Source organism: Ostrea edulis, chromosome 4, assembly GCF_947568905.1.
Source record: "Ostrea edulis chromosome 4, xbOstEdul1.1, whole genome shotgun sequence".
Lineage (NCBI taxonomy): Eukaryota > Metazoa > Mollusca > Bivalvia > Ostreida > Ostreidae > Ostrea > Ostrea edulis.
Window position 1 is genome coordinate 87,078,807 of NC_079167.1, and position 23,065 is coordinate 87,101,871.

The 23,065-nt window shown below is 34.6% G+C and overlaps 1 protein-coding gene across 1 annotated transcript in view; it reads left to right on the top strand.

The window, feature by feature from the left end:
- The first annotated feature begins 806 nt into the window (after positions 1-806).
- LOC125649440 (uncharacterized) overlaps positions 807-23,065 on the top strand; it is a 32,909-nt gene continuing 10,650 nt past the window's right edge. Inside the window, exons 1-6 of the mRNA XM_056161522.1 lie at positions 807-953; positions 14,779-14,977; positions 15,208-15,312; positions 15,754-15,823; positions 15,975-16,147; positions 21,615-21,671. Of these exons, the coding sequence (XP_056017497.1) occupies positions 888-953; positions 14,779-14,977; positions 15,208-15,312; positions 15,754-15,823; positions 15,975-16,147; positions 21,615-21,671 (670 nt within the window). The 5' untranslated portion in view covers positions 807-887. The remainder of the gene's footprint in view (positions 954-14,778; positions 14,978-15,207; positions 15,313-15,753; positions 15,824-15,974; positions 16,148-21,614; positions 21,672-23,065) is intronic.

Here is a 23,065-nt window from a genome sequence, read left to right on the forward strand (position 1 = left end):
GCTAGGGCCCCCGTGTATATACAGGTACGCCTACTGTTACCCCAGTATAAGACAGTGGCTATCAATAGCCACCGTCTAAAAAGGTCGGAAACCAGCCTATATATAGACCGAACGTTAAAAAAAATGGCCACTTTGCCTGTAATAATAGCGGGAAAAGAGCGATGTCGAAAAAAAAAATTATGAAGCTAGTACCCACCTCCAGCCCTTAATGCTACCTAACTGCAATGCAGGCATGGTTCAAGATTCCCTTCCGGAAATTTTCTGGACCCGTGGCAATAAGTTGTTGATATCATGGTATGTATTTTGTACTTCTTATCGTCTGCATGGGATTTTATAGGTTAGTTACCAAATAAAAACACTCTTTAAAAAAAGAAAGATTATAATTACATTTTATTTGCATTGATATCTCAATTTCACTGTTCCTTATTTGTTTGGGAGGCACTGAAATATAATGGGTTAACATGGATACCGTATGTTGTGTGCAAGGGTACATTGTAATTTTGATTACTAACAGAAAAGGGTACCCTAATAATTATTTTCTTGAATGTTGTATTATATGTGAATGTGACAACTGGTAATACAAACTAAAATTTAGGTTTGAAAGCTTACCAGCCTTTTCCAATTTCGTTTGTATGTCGCCTGTTGTCATATTTCAAACTTGTTTGATGGCCACCAGACAAATGTTTTTACATAGGAATAGGACACATTGTTAAATATCTGAATTTTGAGCGTCATAAAATTTATTTAAATAGACAACTCATTGTTATTGAAACACGGCTCTGGCAACACATGGGTAAATTTGCATTGGTTGAGATAGGAATTTATTTGTGGAGCAGTCAGTATTACTGTAAGAATGTATTGTCCTCGGCTAAGACAGATACCACATAATGCAGCCATTCTGTAGTGTATTCATCCTTCAAGTAGTTTTCTTATGGATTTTTCCTTGTCACTGGGTAAGTTGTATTTTGTTTTTTCTTCTTTGAATGGAATAGTGACAATGCGATGTTTCATATGACAGTATGATGTCTAAATCAGGAACTACGTGATGGGTGCTAAGATATTCCTTTTGGCAGTTGAACTATGTTCAATCCGATTTGGTTATCACACCAATACTGTGCAGTAGTTTTGTATGGATTGTAAGGGTTCTGTGAGGGCTAGTTTACTTCTGTGATACCATTAATCATCTTCCATGTAATTATCCGTATTAATTCAATTTTGCTGATTTACATGTATATCAAATCATTTTTTATATGGAAACTGTTTAACATTGTTAGCAGATTTGACAGGCATTTTAAAGTATGTCAGCGGTGTGCGAGGGATGTTCGATATCTAATGTGTATTGTACCACAGCGCGATAACGCTTTGCACAATTTCGTGGATAGTGATACTACTGAATAGCTCTATTCAATACCTTTCCAACAGTATAAACACGGACCTTCAGCTCCACATAGTTTTAAACTTATAGTCATTTCAATAGAGCCAGTCGTTGACCACTGTTGTAAACATGGTTGGGAAACAGGTTGAGAATATTGAAGAAATTAGAGCTTACATAAAAGTTCGCACAAAACTCGGTCATTCGGTAATGCAGATTTTTACTGAATTGGGGACGTTTATAGGTTTGATAAGGTATCTTATGAGACAGTTCGTAGAGAGAGAAAGACATTTCTGACTGGCACAGAGTCCGTCAAAGATGCAGCAACATCTGGCCGAACTGTGACTGTAACAGGCAAGGCAAATATCTCGAAAGTCAGGGAAATAATTGAAAGTGATATCAGATACACGATTCTTGATATTGCCAAAGCTGTTGGCATATCGATATCGCGGGTGCATTTCATTTTAAAGAGTATTTTGAAAGTACAAAAGATGTATGCCGGATGGATACCGCATGTATTGACAGATGACCAAAAAAAAAAAAAACGGGCACGAGTTCAAACCGCTAAGCAATTGCTCAAAATGTTTCCCAAATTCAATCAAACACAATTTGCAAACATTGTTAGTGGTGACGAAACAAGGGTTCACTATTTTGAGCCAGTAAGAAAAATTGGAAACAAAATATGACTAACTAAACACGGTAGAAGGCCTGTAGTTGCCAAAAGAACCATAAGCACAAAGGAGGTTCTTTATTGTATATTCTTCTCATGCAAGGTGAAGATAACGAACAGTGATCAATCTCATAACTCCTACAAGCAATACAAAATAGATAGTTTGGCAAACACTGACCCCTGGACAAACCAGAGGTGGGATCAGGTGCCTAGGAGGAGTAAGCATACCCTGTTGACCGGTCACACCCGCCGTGAGCCCCATATCCTGATCAGGTAAATGGAGTTATCCGTAGTCAAAATCAGTGTGCCAAGAATGGCTTAACAGTATGAAACACGTCAGACAGCATTTGACCCAATGCGAGGTTGTATTGACGAACTAGATCGTTATAACGACCATAGAATTTGCGAAATGCTGACTTCAATCGAGACTGTTGAAATCCCTCTACCATCAACTTGTTTGTCAGTAGCTTACCTCAATTTAAAAACTGACTATACCCAGAACAAGCTCTTGCATATCGAATCAGTTGAGATATATAAACACCATATGAAGGTGATAATGGAATATTGCTACATAAATGTGGGAAGTTGACGATGGAGAAGCTGAAATCATCCCGTTTGTCATACAGTTGAGTTGTCAGTTTGCCGTTAATGTCTACTTTCAATAAAATATCTAAGTATGAAGCAGAAGTGGACGACTCTGTGGTGTCCTTGATTTCGAGCTCACAGGGATATATCAAATCGACATATGAATGAAAGCTATCATTGTTAATAGACAAAACGTCATCGATATATCTAAAAGTCGAATTGGAGGTCACAGCGAGAGATTTTTTCTTCTCACGTAGAAGTTTTTGAATAAATTCTGCTTCATATGAATAGAAAAACAGGTCAGCTAACAAAGGAGCACAATTCGTGCCCATGGGAATTCCAACAGACTGTTGGAAGACCTGATCACCAAAGACCACGAAGATATTGTCAATGAGGAACTCTAGCATATTTTTTATTTCAACTTCAGAGTACTTGTGCGTGGAATCAGAGTGGTGTTTAACAAAGTAAGTTTTTGAATGACTGATCACTAGATATGAATATTTCCGTTCAAATTCCGGTGCCGAAGGGAAAATTAAAGTGTTACAGGTCAATATTACGGAGATCTTATACTTGAAAAGCTCAAGAAATATTATCATAAACGACGCCCTGTGTCAGGATTTAGGCATGTTCGTTTACTTCATGATAATGCTCCATCACATACATTTTAACTTGTGAAGCAATTTTGAAGTTTGAACTTCTTGACACACCCACAATACTCTCCAGATCTAGCCCCATTCGACTTTTTCCTTTTTCTAAAACTTAAAACGTTTCTTATCTGGTTGTCGTTACAAGTCCCGACAAGCCCTTGGCTCAGCCATCAGTCAGTGCCTCAGAGGTCTACCTAAATCAGCATACTGTGACACATTTCAGAATTAATTTAAGGGATTGAAATTATGTGTTTAAAACCGCGGAGAATACTTTGAATGGATGTAGTGTTTATTTCAGTATTTGAGTCGAATGCTTTTGAGATATCGTATACTACACATCACATATCGAACAGCCCTCGTATGTTTCATTTTCGAGATAAGTAGGCAAAGTGTAATAATTTCAGAAGGTATTGTAACGTTTTCTAAAAACATTTGCCATAATATTTTAACAGACGATGGGTCATATATTACAATAAACTTGAAAATGTAAAACATACTCTTCAGACATTATAAAAGTTTGCTTTGTAGTAGAACAGTAAGTAATGCATGATCAAATTTGCCAAATAATTTTAACGACATAAATTAAGATATTCAAAACTGCATTATGTTGAATGTACAATATTGTTGCATGGCGTATAAACAAAGTCCAAAAGATATTACAAGTAACCCTTTTAAAGTGTATTTGAAAAACCAGTCCTTGGTATTTAAAAAAAAGTACGCATCAATGCTGATCTTTGTATGAGCTTACAGAGGAGTTCTTTATTTAAAATAGATTTTGATATACCAAGAACTATGACATGTGTCCGCCAATTGAACGATTTTTCTTTTTTTCTTTGTCATAGAGTTCTGCTGCAGTTTGTTAATTCTTGTTTAGAAACAAGATATACGAAAATACGTCCTTTTTCTTCCAATCTTTAAAAACTGTTTGTATACTGACAATAACTGACAATAACTGAATCCAGTGTGAACATTTTCTTCGAGTAACCTTTTAGGTTTAAAAGGCTATCTTTATAAATTGAATATATCATCGACTTTACCTAACATTGCGTTTCACTGTACAGAATATTTACCTATGAAACTATTAACAAGAGGCAAAATCCTCATCTAATGCACAATTGGCGGATCGCCGAATTTTTGAGTGACAGGAGCATTAGCCAATCAGAGAGCTCCATTTACACGCGCTTTTTGAAGCTATGGACGCGCCGCCATTTTCCCCGACAACAAGCGAAAATTCGACATTTTATCGGATTGTTTACATTGGCTTATGACAACGCAATTATGGTGAAACGTTGCTGTTGGGGCACTTGTAACACTGATAGCAGATACCCAGATCGGCTTCAAGGAGGGATAGTGTTCATTCCTTTTCCAAAACCTGGAAGAAACTTGGAAAAAGCTAAGAGATGGATACGCTTATGTGGTCGTCCCCATTATCAGTTAAATCTATACTAAACACGGGATGTATTTTGACAAATGAGCTCAACTGGTGTGTTACAGGATCGTTGTATTTGATTAAGTGACACTCGTGATTGCCCCATTCTCTATTCTGTACTCCTTATAGGAGTTATGAGATTGATCACTGGTCGTTATTTTCCCCCAATCAAAGCACCGTCTTGTGAAAATGAATTTATGGTATAATCAAATTAATTAATGAAAATGAGATGTTTCATAATCGCTGTGATAGTCTGCGCTCCGGCAGTTAGAACATCTTATTTTAATTAGATTGAAGAATACATGGTGGCGAACATATTCAAATAAGGAATAAAACACGATTTTAAATATTATAGAGAGAGAGAGAGAGAAAGAGAGAGAGAGAGAGAGAGAGAGAGAGAGAGAGAGAGAGAGAGAGAGAGAGAGAGAGAGAGAGAGAGAGAGAGTGTGTGTGTGTGTGTGTGTGTGTGTGTGTGTGTGTGTGTGTGTGTGTAACAAGTTTTTGTAAAACTCGTTACACTAGTACTCTGAAGAGCCGAACTACACGGTGAAAGCGTTATGTGTAATTAATTAAATATGGATCATGTGTACTTAGTCATCGTTGAATATATTTTTTCTACTTATTACCTATACCATGGACATTTTTTTGCTATTTTATTACTATTATTATTATCATTATATTATATATATATATATATATATATATATATATATATATATATATATATATACAAAGCACTAAAATGACCAACGACACGAACAACGCGATTGTCAAATTTTTGGGACGACACATTCCTTCTTCAGGACAAACGAAAATAATTTTTTTTTTTCGTTTGTCCTGAAGAAGGGACGGGTCGTCCCGAAAAATTCTTTTCGTTTGTCCTGGAGAAGGAACTGGTCGTCCCGAAAATTTGACAATCGCGTTGTTCGTGTCGTTGGTCATTTTAGTGCTTTGTATAATTTTTTGTATTTACACGAGTCATCAGTCGACCCAGATTGCAGTCGACCTGCACGGGCACCAGATATGCAGCTATGTCCCTTTTGTACTTTCTATTTACGAGTTTAATGATATTTTAGTGAGCGTTACAAGTATCGGTGAGCATATTACCTTTGAACACACGTATAAATGTTTCGCTTTCCCTCTTTCTTTGAGTATATCTTCATTTGATAAAACTGAGACAAAACTTTGACTTTAAACATATTTCATATTTGTTTGATATATCTGTGCAAGACTACAGTGCAATATTCACCCACTGGATTAATTTCATGTTTTTTAGACTAGGTAGTGTAGATATATGGCCTCATCGTGAAGTAATAATCGAAAACATGCCTGAATATTATAAGAAAGATTTTCCAGACACTTTCGTCATTATTGACTGTACGGAGTTAAATGTACAAAAGCCCAGTTCTCTCAATCTACAGAGTCAATGTTATTCTGACTATAAGTCATGTACAACTTTGAAAGGACTTGTGGGCATAGATCCAAGGGGCTCTGTAATATTTTCTTCCATGTTATTCTCTGGATCAGTATATGATAAAGTTATTACAAAGGAGAGTGGCTTCCTTAAAGTATTGTCAGACCTTAAACAATGTGGGAAATTACAAAATGGTGATGGAGTTATGGTGGACAAAGGGTTTAATATTGAAAAGGAAATCGAAGCTATTGGTCTTCGACTAAACATTCCACCTTTTGCGTCATGTGCAACACAGATGAAAGCTTCAGAGGTAACAGAAACTGTCAAAATAGCCAAACATCGTGTGCATGTTGAACGGGCTATTGCTCGTATAAAACAGTTTAAAATACTGTCAGGCAAAATTAGTCTTTCTCTTTTTAGTATTGTTGATCAGATATGGTTAACTTGTTGTGTATTGACCAATTTTATGCCATATTTAATTCAAGATAAAGAAAACTGCTAAACTTCATTCACTAAATGTGTTTTGTTGTAAATTTTCATAATATCAGCGAGGTTTTCCTACAAATGGATTTTTTTAAATGAATCGATTGCATGTGGAAAATGTAATAATCATTGATATTTACTGTATAATGCTACACCAAAGAAATTTGATATGGATGAAAAGTGGAGAATATTGCAACAATATTTTGAAAATGAAAACTTTTAAATTTACTTCATTTAGTCACAATATGCAGTTTTAGTAGAAAGCAATCTGACCAACAAAAAAAATTTAAAACCTCTGCTGGACTCGAACCCTTGATCTACAGTTCAGCAGTCGATATGCTAAGCTACTTAGCTAGACGATGATTTTTTAGATGAAAAGACAAATATTGCTGATATTTATATTTCATTCCATGTTTTAAAAGGAAGTCAGTCATTATGATACTGTAGAGTACCTCCTTAAAAAGTTTAATTCATATATTTTGTCTGAATAAAGTCTGTAACTTACATGATAGCTGAGAGGAGATCCTATGTAATGAACACCGAATGGAGTGTCAACAGTTGGTCCTGCTGCTGTGGATACCAGATAGGAAATCGGGGCTTGTTTAAACTTTTTCAGGATTTCCATATCCATTTCACCGATTTCAGTTTTCCTGAAAATTGTTGAAAATAATTTTGAATGACCATTTAAAAAAACTTTATGTTGTAACAAGTGTTCAGTGCCAAACACTTGGGCGTGCCTTAGCAGCTGTGTGGTTTAGAGTCTTTTGGCTGAGACCCAATTATTACACCTGTAAAAACTTGTTAGAGGTCAGGGGCCCATTTTACAAAACAACTTGCCGCAAGTCTTAAATTGTATTATACAGTTATTACTTTAAATGAATGAATTAAAACTTTTCTAACGCTGAATTTTCAATATTTTCTTTAAAAAATAGTTTTCATTCGGAGTGAATGATTTACAATAAAGTTGAAAATTCTGTCGTAAGTCTGAAGTTCTTTTGTAAAACATACCCCTAGTGTCCTTGTAGGTGCTTTACAACTAAGTGAGTCTTTTCTGCTGAAAAGCTTTAATTTGGCCAAACCATTGGGCACATGTATATCTAATTTAAAAACTGTCTCCATGTGAGTGAAATGTAGATTGACAATCAGTCATGCAAAACAATTAGGAAAAAAAAATGAAGAGAAAAAATTGATTGAAAGATGTACACTTTTTTTACCGTGTGTCAACAAAAGAAGCCACAATTGGCTTTCTTTTTCTGTTTAGGTTTGATGGGTTGGAAATGATCATCTGGGACACTGGTTCTGGTTGAATCTTGTCACCTCTTGGCTTATCCCACTGTTGGGGTAGGGAAGTTGATGACAGCATTGAGGGAATTTCAACAAAACCAGAAATCTTCCACTGTTCCAGAATCATGATAACAGCTAAGACATGTGCACATTGACCTGCCTCCCTGTAATATGTACACAACATGAAAAAATAGAAACCAATCCTCACACCAAATTTGCATAATATACATTTATCAAATTAACAATAGCATTATAATACTACATGTACCACAATACAAAATTATTTTACACATATATGTTTAGTATAATTATCTAAACAGGCTTTTGGGAAAGGTGTGTACCTGTATTTGGTAAAGATACTGAATCATAGTTACACTGACCTGGTATGTGCACCCTTTAGTTAGCAAGTAACTGGAAACACAAACATTGGTAAAATGCACCGAGTTACTAAAAGGAACAAAAATACAACAAATGAAATTTGAAAAAAAAAGAATAAGAACAACACTGAGCAACGTTAATGAAATATGATAAAACTTTTCCGAGTGAAGTTGTTTAGAAACGCTCTCTATTTATATCTGAGGCTGATGCACGCATGTATGTAGATCTATACGCTTCAAGAACAATAATTTGAATAAACAAAAACGTAAAATTGAAATTATAAACAAGTAAAAACTATTTCAATAACTCATAATCACCGTATACACACCCAGCTTTGCAACTGCAATGTGCATCGTCTAATTTCTTCCCTTCAAAGTTGACATCAATGTTGATCTTGTGTGGGTCCTCTGTTTTCCTCTGACTCCGATATACTTCGGCTTTTATTAGCATATTTTCGCGTTCTTGTGCATATAATTTGACTGATTTAACATAAGAATCCTTCATAAACGCGACAGCCCGTTGTTTTTGCCGAAGGGACGGCGTATGTAACATGTACGGTGCAGAAAAATAGTCTGGTATGTCCTTTAACGACATGATCCGTGCCATATTGTTTATGCATCTAATGTCGGGCTAGTTACCGTCGTCATGGTGGGCGGGGCTTACACGAAAATCGGCGATCCGCCAATTACATGTATGCTATCCATATAGATATGTGTACACTCTCGAAATCCAATGAAAGGGACAAAATCTAAATTATTGCACTATATCGAGTCGCTATATCTAACCGCCCTGTCAAAATATGTCCGCCTATTAGAATTTGATTGGTATAAAACGTCGGTGTAAAAGACATGATATTTCGAATCTTATCAGTATAAAATATATACATGTAATTCGAAATTTTTATAGTAACTTGTATCTATAAGAATAACTTTTAATTGTGTAGCTTATATTGACGCATTTTCTTATATCGAAAAATCCTAGCTAAACTGCCCAAGACGAATAAATCAGGAAAATGTCGACCGAAGGCATGTTGTGTGTATGAAGTAGCGTTAACTTTGATGCTTATTGTTATAACTTGTGTTCCCTAACGTAAATAATGAATAATCTGAAATATGAGGCGTTGTTATGACGTAACGATGTTATGTTTTCTTACCTAAGTACATGTAATTAGACAATTGACGAATGAGGCGTTGTTATGTCGAATAATAACGTTATGTTGGTTTGAATTGCGAAAATGTAGGGCGCAACAATGTTGTGTTCTCACACGTGAATACATTTAATGAGATACTTGAAGAATGAGGTGTTGTTACATTGTAAAATAATACTATACATTTATTGCATGATAGTGAGGGAGATATGAAGATTTATTTACCCAAGAAAAATCATCCCCGAGGGCAACGGAATATGATTTTTCTTGGGTGAATAAATCTTCATATCTCCCGAACATTCGTGCAATAAATTGTTTATTATACCGAAACAAAGCAAGACCACAAAATTGTATTTGAGATTGGAGTTTACTCATCTATACATTGTACATGTATTTAGCTGAGATCGCCCTAGCAGTAACACCGCGCCGTCAACGTATATATAGAAGGTACAAACAGCGAAATACAGTGATATGATAACCAGTTTTTGTATTTCCATTCTCCTTGAAAGCTGATTTACTTGCTTGTTTTTGTATCAACCAGAATTAGGCGATTTTAAAACTGTATATCAGAGACCCGCATAGTGTGTGCCTTACGAACTATGAAACTAGAATGCCTCGGACTTATTGTGAGGTCATAATACACTTCGTCTACTTTGACGTTAAATTTATGGAAAATGCACGAAGCTGCCCAAGGGGAAATATGATAGGGAGATATGATGTTTGAGAGGGAGATATGAAATTCTGTCATCCCTGGCATGTGACTGTTTAGACCAATCAGATTACGCGTTGCATAGAATTCTCATACTAAGGTATAATGATATGCTTACTCGACCGAGTGTGTGATTTTTTTTCTGCAAGAGTGTATGAGCTAGCGATACAACCATGTGTATTGCCTAACTTAATTAATCTTGAGGAGGGGGAGGGGGGGCGTTGTTAGGTCGTAGAATAACATTATGTTATCTTAATTTTCACTGGGGTATGATATAGTGACGCAACCATGTTGTGTTTCCTGGAGTAGATATTGGTTGATTGATTGATTGATTGATTGATTGATTGAATATTGTTTCTCTCGAGAACTTTTCACTCACGTGGAGACGTCAAAATTGCCGATGAAGGACTGCAAAATTTAGGCCTATGGTCGGCGCTTATGGTCATTGAGCAGGGGGGGGGGGTCTATATCGTGCCACACCTGCTGCGACACGGGACCTCGGTTTTTGCTGTCTCATTCGAAGGACCGCCCCATTAAATCGCCTCTTACGACAAGCAAGGTGTACTAAGGACTTATTGTAGTAGTTTTATTCAGGCAGAACAATCATTTTTGTATAAAACATCATCAAAATATAAATGAATAAATACACGTCAGCTGCATAAAACTTAGCATACCACATCTTATCACAGTCATTTTATCACAGTATTGTCATCACTTACAAGATATTTTCACCGCTGCATTATGTACTTATATCACAGTATACCAAGGATAACGCATTAAAGCAGAAATATGACTGCTTATTTCCAATGGGGTCCTTGAGACTTCAAAAGTATATCTATGCAAAGTGAAGATAACGAACAGTGATAAATAAATAAATTACAACTGAATGGCATGGACAGCAATGTTCAAATATTTTGGTAAATGAATGATGTAGTGTGGGCCGAATAGAGTAACATCAATGTACAATTAAAAACTTAAAATGAATAATAAATCATGAATGAGGTTCAATTTCTATATATACAAACTTCATATTCTCCCTCTAGCGGGATTCTTGTGGAAGATGCGTTTTACCTAATGATTTGAAATTTACATTATTATTAACGTACTTAACTTCAAATGGTAAATAATTCATAGCATGATAGCAAAAATTGGAGCTATCATAAACCCCCACCCTTGGAACCATGAAATTAAAATTGGACTCCGTATTATTGTTGTAATATTGTTGTTTCTGAAATAATGCTCGTGCAAGTATCTTGGTGCAAGGTCATGAAAAATATTAAAAACATGATTTAGATGCAGTTGTCTAACTCTATCAGCTACACAGAGTGTGTTAACTGAATCAAAGATTTCGCAATTTATAGTGGTTCTATGGCCTATATTTTGGATGAACCTGATTGTTTTGTTTTGAAGAACCTGTAATTTATTTTACAAGGATTTAGATAAACCTGCATACCATGCAGACGAGTAGTAATCAAAGTAGCTAACGTTGACCTTGACTTTCTGTTTAGCAAAGCTCCATTTCTGTACAGGAATTTATCCCTTAGTTGACCTTGGTTGTAATCTCATTCACAATGACATTGCATTTCAAAAACTTATCAATAGTTATCCCTAAATATTTGACCTGATCACTTGCTTTGATGACATGATTATGACACTTTACTTCAAACTGACCTCGTTAGAAAGTTTGCGACCAGGGCCGAACAGGATACATAAAGTTTTCCCGAGATGAAGTGACAACTTGTTGTCTACTAGCCAATCGGAAAAATTTTCTAGGACTTTGCCAAGTTTCATTAAAATGACATTTGAATCTCTGTGTGAATACAGGAGTGCACTGTCGTCTGCATATAAGATCAACTTGCAGTCTTCATCGACGCTAGTTGACATGTCATTGACATAACATAAAAGTAATAGTGGGTCTAAAATACTCCCTAGGGTGCCCCAATGTAATTTCCCTATGGTTAGAAAGCTTGCCCCCACACCTTACCACGTGAGACCTGCCTGTTAAGTATGATTTAAACCAATTACTTTCAATTCCTATAATGTCTAACTTGTTAAATAAAATTTCATGATCAACAGTATCGAACGCCTTTTGTAAATCTAACATTATCATACCTGTAAAAAGTCCTTTGGATGTGTTCTCCCTAATACGATCTAATAAGTGAATAAGACAAGTATCAGTAGAAAATTTGCTTCGGAAGAAAGATTGTAACTCATACATGTTGATTCTTTGTAGAAAATCTTTCAATTGAACATAAACACTTTTTTCAGGGATCTTTGACACAACACTTACAATACTTACTGTTCTATAATTACATACTTGCAGTGGTTTGCCCTTCTTAAACAAATGTTTTACTTTTGCTTGTTTCATACTGTTTTGAACAATTCCAGAAACAATAGATGTATATTTAATTGCGGTTATAACATTTAGAAATTCATTTCAAAATTAAGGATTATCTCCCTCGTTCATAGCTCTTATCCTTGGACGAATTTGGCTCCACTTGTTTGGCACGCTGCTTTTGGCTATATTTAGATCTAAAACTTCATAGTTATTTCGGATTTCAAACATTTCGGTTGAGCATCACTGAAGAGACATTATTTGTCGAAATGCGCATCTGGTGCATCAAAATTGGTACCGTATAAGTTTTACATTGATTCCTAGTTTCAAATATTTAACAGAAATATCATTCAGACCAGTGCTTTTTGTGACATTAAGATTGCAAAGTTCTTCATATACAAAAGTTTTGCATACCACATTTAAAACAAGACGGTTGTTATATAGATTTCTTTCTGCATAAAAACTTCTAAAATATTCTGACAGTATGTTGTATGTACCTTTAGCAGTGGGCAAGGCGTCTACAAACTTTGAAGCAACAGTTGTGAAAAAAGTGTTAAAATGATTAGCTTTTTCAAATTCATTATGGTAGATGTTATCATCAATGTTTAGAACAATCTTTTTGTCCTCCTTCTTTTGACTTCTATATCCAAGATTCTTCAATTGTTGCTAAAGCTTTTTTGGATCATATTTGTTTTCTTCAATTTTCCATGATATATGTTCTTACTTTGCTTTCAATATTTTACGTTGTAATAAAATCTTGATCTAGACAATTTGTTGTGATCTTGTTTTCTACTTCTTCTAAAAATGTCTAAAAGTCTATCCCTTTCTGGGATTCGTTCTAATATTTCATGATTCATCTATGGTTCAGTTCTTTGCTTTAACCTCACGTCTTTGATGGGAGCAAAATTACATTTAGAAAATATCTTTGAAAGTAATCCAACTATTTTCTACATACACGATGTATTCAGACATTGTACAACATGACAAGTCAACTTTTTCCAATTCCTCAATAAATAATTCAGAATCAAAATTCTTCATGTTGTTATGTCATAAGATAACGCAGTGCTTTACTGACTGAGCGTTTAGTACTTTTCTGAACAAGTGCGTGAGCTTGAAGCGTTGGTCGTCACTATGTCATAGAAGTATCTTTGATTTAAGAATGCTTGCGCTGCTTTAGTATACACTTTCTGTAGAGATGGCGACATTTATACACTTCATTTACTTATTGGATACTATGTTTCTTTAGAAAGGCTTCAAGATAAATATTTCTTTAATCTGTAAAATGTGTACACCTTGGTTCCAATCTTGCATGAGTTGTGCTTAACAATGAAAATTGCATAGTGCGTACACGAAGATTCTGTTCAGTTTTGCAATTAATCTGGAATTTTCCATTATAATTGTTCTTGCTATGTTATAGGTCGATAGATCTATGCGATCTGCTTTTACAATTAAGTGAGTTTGGTGTTGTTTTATGTAACTGCAAAGTTCTTGACTCTCAAGGATGTTCCTCTTCATGCTGTTTTGCATTGAATCATCTGATATGTCCTGATATACTTTTTTCTGTAGATCATGCTTTGTGTGATACATATCATCGGATTACTTTGATATTATAAGCTTCTTTCCTTAATTTTGTTTACAAAACGGTTTTTGTTTCACAGGCATTCTGAAGATTTGAAACGATGTTTGAATGTCAATAGGAATGGTATAAATGAAAATATCTGGACACACGTTATCCACCACCAACATTCATAGTTGTTACGTCCTGACTGAATTCATTCATATTACGTTTTACCGTCTTCTAGAAGTCAAGACACACTGACAGTCAGACTCCAAATACATGGCAGCTCGACTTTGCTGATGTTGAACTAAGAACGAAAAAATAAAGTGGATACGTTTGCAAGCACTGTTTAGCTTTCCCAATTATTCTATATGTTGGAATATTCATACATTTTGCTGGGTCTCATAAATGTTGGTCAAAACATTTATGACATTCTCCTTTGACAAATTCTGGATCAGACACCTCGTAAATTCTGTGATCTCTTATTAACCCAATAGATGTGATATTACAGGAGTTGCACCACACTTTCTTCCTAATATGATTAAGAAGGGTTATTTTCATTGATTTTTTCTTATGATTATTGATTTGTAAAGACAAAATAATTTAGGCCAAATAAACTTACTGAAAAGTCAAGATACTGACTAAAATTGAAAGTCAATTCAAACTGAAAACCTGATGATACTTCACCCATTTGTTTTCATTGCCTTTCAAAGTATCAAAAATACATAGATATTCAAATGAAATGGACTTTTTTCATTTTTTTTCAGACATCAACTTCCACATTTTCGGTGTTTCCGGTAGACATTTGCCCTAAAAATGAAACTGAAGTGGAAGAAGCCTCGGAAAAACTTAATTGTTCTATTGGTTTTCACGAAACTAAGAATGAGTATCACTGTGTACCCATGTCAAACTTCACACAGCTTGTCGAGTTTTGTTATCCGAAAACAAGTGGATTGATAGGAAAAGGTATTTGAAATATAAAACATGTAGTTTAAATCATCAGTGTAGTATATATTATCTGTACCTTAGTGAATTGAAATATCACTTCATTACTTCCATGAAGGTTTGTTTAAATGATTGTTAGTTATATTCGTTAGTAGACAACAACCATGACAATATCTTTGTAATGGTAAAATACATTTGAATGTTCGTTTTATTTCTACTATTTTACTTCAATCAGTTTGCTTATGTTTAAGGTCTTTGCATGGTTCTTTCGGGAAACATTTTGGATGCTCGGGAGTGCCACCAATTTAACGATGGATGTCCTGATATCCTTTACACTTCCGAGACGATGTACCAATGTGAGTATGAAATGATTAAAAAATGGTAAAGTGAAGACAACGAACAGTGATCAATTTCATGATTTCTAAAAAAAAAAAAAAAAAAAAAAAACAAATACAAAAATAATGCTAGGACACACAAGGACCCCAGGATACACGGTTGAAAGGGCATTCTTACTCATCCTAAGCACTTAATCCCACCTCTGGTATGTTTATGGATCCGTGTTTGTCCTGCTCTGAATTTTGAATTCTTTATAGGAGTTATGAGGTTGATCGGTATCTTCACCTTGTCATCAAAGTTCATGGATAAGTCAAAAAATACGGTTTCCTTGAAATTTGATATTCTCTCAGTTAAAACAAAGCTTGCATGTTTCGATTCCGTAGTCTGATACCGCAATGAAATAACAAAAATCAAAACAACGAAAAATAGTGGAACAACAATATATGATTGTATTTTGATAGTTCCTGTCTGTTCGCTGATCAATAAAGAATCCAAATGCTATTTGGCAGATCCTGCATGCCCTTCTCTCTGGTATGTTTTCAATAAATGCACAACATTTAATCTGCGTTTTAGAATATCATTTGACAAAAATAAATGAAATATATCAGTAACGTTCACCATGATAATAAAGTTCCAAACATTCTAATGATTTTTCTCGATACCTTGATTACATCTTTTACAGGCAGCCTTCATCTACCCCCCGTCACAAAACCATAACTAATAAAAATACCCCGATGGATACAGGTACAGCAACAATGATTATAGTGATTGGGATTTTTACTCCTTTGAGTCTTCTGGTTCTATCAGCTTTTGCCTACTTCATGTTCAGAAGAAGACGGATGAGAAATGAGAATGGTAATGTAAAACATTAACTTGTCTAAATTACATTTAGAACATATGGAAATCCTAAATGAGCAAATGTAATACTACCTTTGACGCTTTCATGCTCGATAAAAGGATGAATCAACACTCACTGTAATTTATATTGAAAAACGTAGAATAAACAACAAAATATTTGCTTTTTATTCCTTTTCTTTTGCTTATATCGCATTATCTCATGGGTTTGTCTTTAACATCACGTTATGACATAAAAATCCACTTTCTGTTTCGTTGACAACAAACTTAGTATCTTTGATTAGGGTGGCCAATAAATTATAGAAAAGTTTTATTTCATATTTTCACTAAAGGATATAAATTACAGAATACAGTGACTGTTTTATCAAGCCTCTTTTTACGCCTCACGAAAAATATTATGGTGAAGGAACAACTCTGGACATATTGTGCCACAAAATATGTGAAAAGTAGACCTAGCGTAAATCAAATATGGATTCTCAAAAAGTTTGAAAGACCTTTAGAAAATTTGAAATCACAAAACTGTTCTCAAATCAACATTATGTATAAACCTACGACTTTTGAACAATTCACACCACCATCCCTCACAAAAAGTCCATTTTGCCACCAAAGACGTATGCTTCATCAATAACAATGGAACACGGACAGAAAGTATTCATATCTTGTGATCTTTCGTCCAAAATACTTTCGTAAGCATCACTCTGATTTTACGTAAAAAGGCACTCTAATTCTGCTCGCAACTACTCAGAAAGCGATATCAAAAGATGCTGATGTTCTTTATTGACAAAATCTATGTATTCCATCGGTGCGATTTGTGCACCTTAATTAGCTTCCCTGTTTTGTTTTGTTTTGCAGTCTTTTGAAGCATGATTTATTCAAAAGCTTTTAATTTAGAAAGACCGTTAACCTGCCGTTAGCTCAATACTGTCTGACGTGTTTCATACCAATTGCCAGGCCGTTCTTTACATAATAATCTTGATACGGATTACTCTGCTTACTTGATGAAGAGATAGGGCTCACGGTCGACAAGGGATGTTTCATCTCCCTATTTACCTGGACCCCGTTTTACAAAAGGTCTTATGAATAAGACTAAAAATGTTCCATTGTTCTAATATCTAGTCAACTTAATAAATTTTGTGAAATCAGACTTACATAAAAATTACAGTTCAATTATCGTAAAAATTCACAGTTCAATTACAAAATAAGGTCTTGGTCTTAGTCGTAAGCTCTTTTGTAAAGCGTAATTTAGATCGCACATCTGCTGTGTATAAGAGTCCAGTACTCTCAATTTTGTATTTTTATACGATTATAAGATTGATCACTCTTTGTCATCGTTACCTTTTTATGATCAGTAAGAAATTCTAGTTTTGGCCTTCAACTCGGAATACATTGTCGACGTTTTCTTCCACTCTATGTCGTAATATTAGATTTGTTCCTGCTTATGGTGTTAAATTTTTCAACTGATTATGCCAGAGTCTGGTCTTTATACATGTATAATCAAATCTAACCCGACAAATATGTTGATAATACAGGAGTTCAAAACGATTCATTTCAAATCAGAATTTCGCACATTCTATGATCGTGATAATAGAAGTTGAAGATAACTGACAGTGATCGATCAAATAACTCCTATAAGGAATACAAAATAAAGAGTTTGGCAAACACGGACCGCTGGATATACCAGAGGTGGAATCAGGTGCCTAGGATGAGTAAACATCCCCTCTCGACCGGTCACACCCACTGTGAGCCCTATATCTTGATCAGGTATCCGTAGTCAAAATCAGTGTGTCAAGAACGGCCTGATAATCGGTATGAAACAAGTTAGACAACATTTGACCCAATGGCAGGTTGTATAGACAAATTAGATCGTTAATACGACAATAGAATTTGCGAAATGCTGACTCTAAACGAGACTGTTTTATGATTAGCCGTAAATATACATATCTTATGGTGTAACTATATCATAAACAAACTTTGAAGTGTCTAGATATTATACTTAATCCACCTACATGTTCTTGTTCTTCATCTTATTTCAACTATAGCCCGGCTGGACATGTTATTACGTGTGATGTTGATGTAATTGAAAATGACGATCTCTAATCACTTATTCTAAAAATTCCTAAGTACAGATAACTTCAGTCTTTAATTGACGACATACCTTCATCTCTATTATGAATGTTGTCAAAGATTATGCAAGACGATGGGCTGAATATGTAAAATTAAGAACTTGATAAGAGGAATATTAAAATTCCGCATTAGACATATAAAAAGAAAAGTACATACCATATATCCTTCTGTGTTTATTAAACCAGAAGTAATAAAAGAATTAGATAGAATTACATATGAGGAATATGTTTTGGTTCCAGCTGACAAAGCCGGTAAAACATTGTCTTTGTCTTTTAGGCTTATTATTACAACTGTATTTTAAATGAACTTGGCATTAATTCCATTTTTGATGATCTTACTGCCCTTTCAAAAGAGAAACATTTTCAAAACCATGCTTCAGTTTTAGACACATTTGATATCCCAGTCAATGAGTCGAATAAATATGAGTTACCGTACTTATACTGGATTCCTAAACTTCATAAAAATCCTTACAAACAAAGATACATTGCTGGATCCATTAAAGGTTTTACTAAGCCCCTATCTTTGCTCCTCACAAAAATATTAACAACTGTCAAGGAGAATTTTCATACTTACTGTGCGACTACATATGGCAGAAGTGGTGTAAATCAAGTGTGGATTCTAAAAAAAAAAACCTCTAAAGAACTTTTAGTAAACTTGAAATCGCAAAGCAAATCAATAACATCAAAACGTATGACTTTTCATTACTTTAAACGACCATTCATCACGATAGATTAAAGACTAGACTTTTTGATATCATAGACAGTTGCTTTTTCAACAAAAATGGTAAACGGAAATATTCCTATCTAGTGATCAGTCATCCAAAAATTTACTTTGTTGAACGTCACTATGATTCCACTACAAGCATTGGGAAATTGAAATGAAAAATATGCCAGACTTCAACATTGACAATATTTTCGTGGTCTTTGGTGATCAGTTCTTCCAACAGTCTGTTGGAATTTCCATGGGCACGAATTGTGATCCCTTGTTAACTGACCTGTTTTTATATTCTTATGAAGCAGAATTTATTCAAAACTTTCGACGTGGAAAGAAAAAATATCTTGCTGTGGCCTTCAATTCGACATTTAAATAGATCGACGACCTTTTATCTATTATCAATAATAATTTTCATTCATACACGTATGTCGATTCGATATATCCCAGTGAACTTGAAATAAAAGACACCATAGAGTCGTCAACTTCTGTTTCATACTTAGATATTCTATTGAAAGTAGATATAAACGGTAAGCTAACAACTCGACTTTATGACAAACAGGATGATTTCAACTTCTTATATCTATGTAGCAATATTCTATTATCACCTGCATATTGTGTTTATATCTCTCAAATGATTAGATACTTAAGAGCTTGTTCTGTGTATGATCATTTTTTAAATCAAAGCAGGCTACTGACAAACAAGTTGATGGTGCCGGCATTCCAATAGTCTCGTTTAAAGTCAGAATTTCGCAATTTCTATGGTCATTATGACGATCTACTTTACCAATACAACATATCGGGTCAAATGCTCTTTTAGAGGTTTCATACCGATTGTTAGGCCGTTCTTGGTTTACTGATTTGACTACGGATAACTTCGTTTACCTGAGCAAGATATAGGGCTCACGGTGGGTGTGACCGGTCGACAGGGGAAGCTTGCATATGCATTTACATTCAATTCAACTACTAGAAATGTCAGAATTCCTATATTGAAATAAATTTATTTTACTCTTGACTAATAAACATCATTAATGAATAAAATCACATTTTGTTTCTAATAGTTTTCATCAGTGAACTGTTGTACATGTCAATGAAGAATGACATTTGAAGTACATGTTATATCTTATCTTGAAACTGTCAGATAAATAATGTACTTGGTCGCTTATCAATGTAAGATATGCATACTTTTATTCAAACATTTTAATGTTTAATTCATTTAGAAAGGTTGAAGATGATGAAAATGAAAAAAAAATGTGCATATTACACACAAATCCGTTGTCTCAAGCAGCATACTGAGCTCTATATCGGGATTATTGAATTTGTGACAATTCAAACATTACATAATTTTTACACCACCCCTGAAATATTATACAATGACTCAGTGTTTATATATGATTGATAAACTTTTCCCCTATCCATATAATTATCTAAAATAAAAGAAAAGTATGATACTACAAGAAGAACATTTTTATTTTTTAATGACATTTTCCTTGAAAATTGGCCAACGATCGTCCTTTGTCATGCTTCCCTGAAATATTTCTGCCGATGACCCATATTTTGTTCTTATAAGTAGTAAGCTTATATAAAGTCATACTTTAATTTGGGTTAAAACTCTATTATAAATTTTTTTGAATTTGTAAATTTTAAATTGTACTGGGGGACATTTCCTGTTACTTCCTTTGTAATAACGAATTTTCATAGCCTACATTTGAAACGCTTCCCACAGAAAATCAGAGACGATTTCCACATTTTTTTTTTATCAATTTGAACTTATTAGTGCATGCTTTACCTTATGACAAAATTTGAATAAAACCTACATTATATTAACGAATTAGTTATGTCACTCTCAATATGATTTTATTTGATTTACGTCATAAATACCGATATCCTTAATGAGAGGCGAAGATAACGAACAGTGATCAATCTCATAACTCCTACAAGCAATACAAAATAGATAGTTGGGCAAACACGGACCCCTGGACACACCAGAGGTGGGATCAGTGGCCTAGGAGGAGTAAGCATCCCCTGTCGACCGGTCACACCCGCCGTGAGCCCTATATCCTGTTCAGGTAAGCGGAGTTATCTGCAATCAAAATCAGTGTGCCAAGAACGGCTTAACAATCGGTATGAAACACGTCAGACAGCATTTGACCCAATGATATGTTGTATTGACGAATTAGATCGTTATAACGACCATAGAATTTGCAAAATGCTGACTTCAATCGAGACTGTTGAAACCCCTGTACCATCAACTTGTTTGTCAGTAGCTTACCTCGATTTAAAAATTGACTATACGCAGAACAAGCTTTTGCATATCGAATCAGTTGAGATATATAAAAACCATATGCAGGTGATAATGGAATATTGCTACATAAGTATGGGAAGTTGACGATGGAAAAGCTTAAATCATCCCGTTCGTCATACAGTTGAGTTGTCAATTTGCCGTTAATGTCTACTTTCAATAAAATATCTTAGTATGAAACAGAGGTGTACTTAGATCAATGTAGTTTCAGTTCAGGTGCATAAACGCAAGCAAAAACACTTTGCTTCCCATTTCTATTGATTCGTTGATTTTCCGAAATATCTTTCTATCCAATACATGTACTTTACCTATTATGATTTTCACTTTCAGGTGGAATTGAAGAGATGGAGAACCTTTATAAAGAAGAAGGAGAAAGCAGAGATACATGTACGAGTCACACATGCGCAAACACACCTGCATATATATGTATATACTATGCATATGATTGTGCCTATATATAGGTAAAAAGATAAAAATAGAAACACAAAGACGTTTAGTAAAGCTTTAGCGCTTTCATTTCAAATCTTCAAAAGTTCTACATTTAGCAACATAACGACGTTGCGTCAGAAACAGCAGAACATTAAAAGTAAACAAATTTAGACGTCATAATTTAGAAATTATATTCAAACATACCTTTAGACCTTGGGGGCGTTAAATATTGCATTAGGAACTATCATAATGTCTTAAACACTCGATTTTATCAGGATTTGTTTGGAGGGATAGAGGATAATACTCCAGAACAACTGTTTTGCCTTTGGACACAAACATTTTCTTCAAACCAAAGGTACGGCAATGGGCACAAAAGTACTTCCGAGATATGCCACATTGACCTTGGGATACGTAGAAGAAAAAATGTCATCAACAAATAATAATTCTATAGGGCGCGGTGGATGCAAAACTACTAAAATCGAAATGGAAAAGATTTCTTGATTATTCTTTTATTTCATGGTCTGACGACATGGATAGATTGACATTTTTGGGCAAATATCTAATTTACAATGGGAATCAATTGTATAAAATTACCTTTTCTGGACGTACTATCTATAAAGGGGATTCTAAAGATTTAATTCCATTTGTACATATGCACGACCCGCGTAATATCAACTCAATAGTTAATCAACTAAACAATTTCCTGAAAGAATACCAATCACCAAGACAATATACGAAGAAATAAAATTCATCAGCAACAAACTTCAACCGAAAAATCGAAAAAGAATATTACGCCTTCCATATCTTAATGACAATTACAAAGTCACTAAGTGTGAGAATCTACGATGCAGGACACGTCAACACATCATGGAAGGATCACAATACAACTTTAACGGGCGGATATTTAAAGTCAATGCCAACATGTCGTGCGATATGTCATACATGTTCTGGATACAAAACATGTATATTGGGGAAACAAACAATCCGATTCGAGCTCGCGTGTGGGTTCACATATCAACAACCCGGAATACAGGCAAATTCAACGAAGTGACCATTTAGATGTTTGTGGACAAACAAATTCAATATATTTCCATTTTACAAGTTTACGGTGGAAGTAATATCCAGAGATTTGAAAAGGAAAAACAGTTCATTAATATGCTCAAACCAAAACTCAATAATTCGGTTTAATTTTATCACATTTCTATACATATGAAAATGTTCCTTTACAGGTTTCACGCATTTGACTTTAAACATTACGTTTTTTAACGTTCAGTGTCTTATGACGTCGAAATTTGTTTTCCCGCAAAGCTTTATTATGATGTATCAATGAACAATACATTTTAATCGTCAGT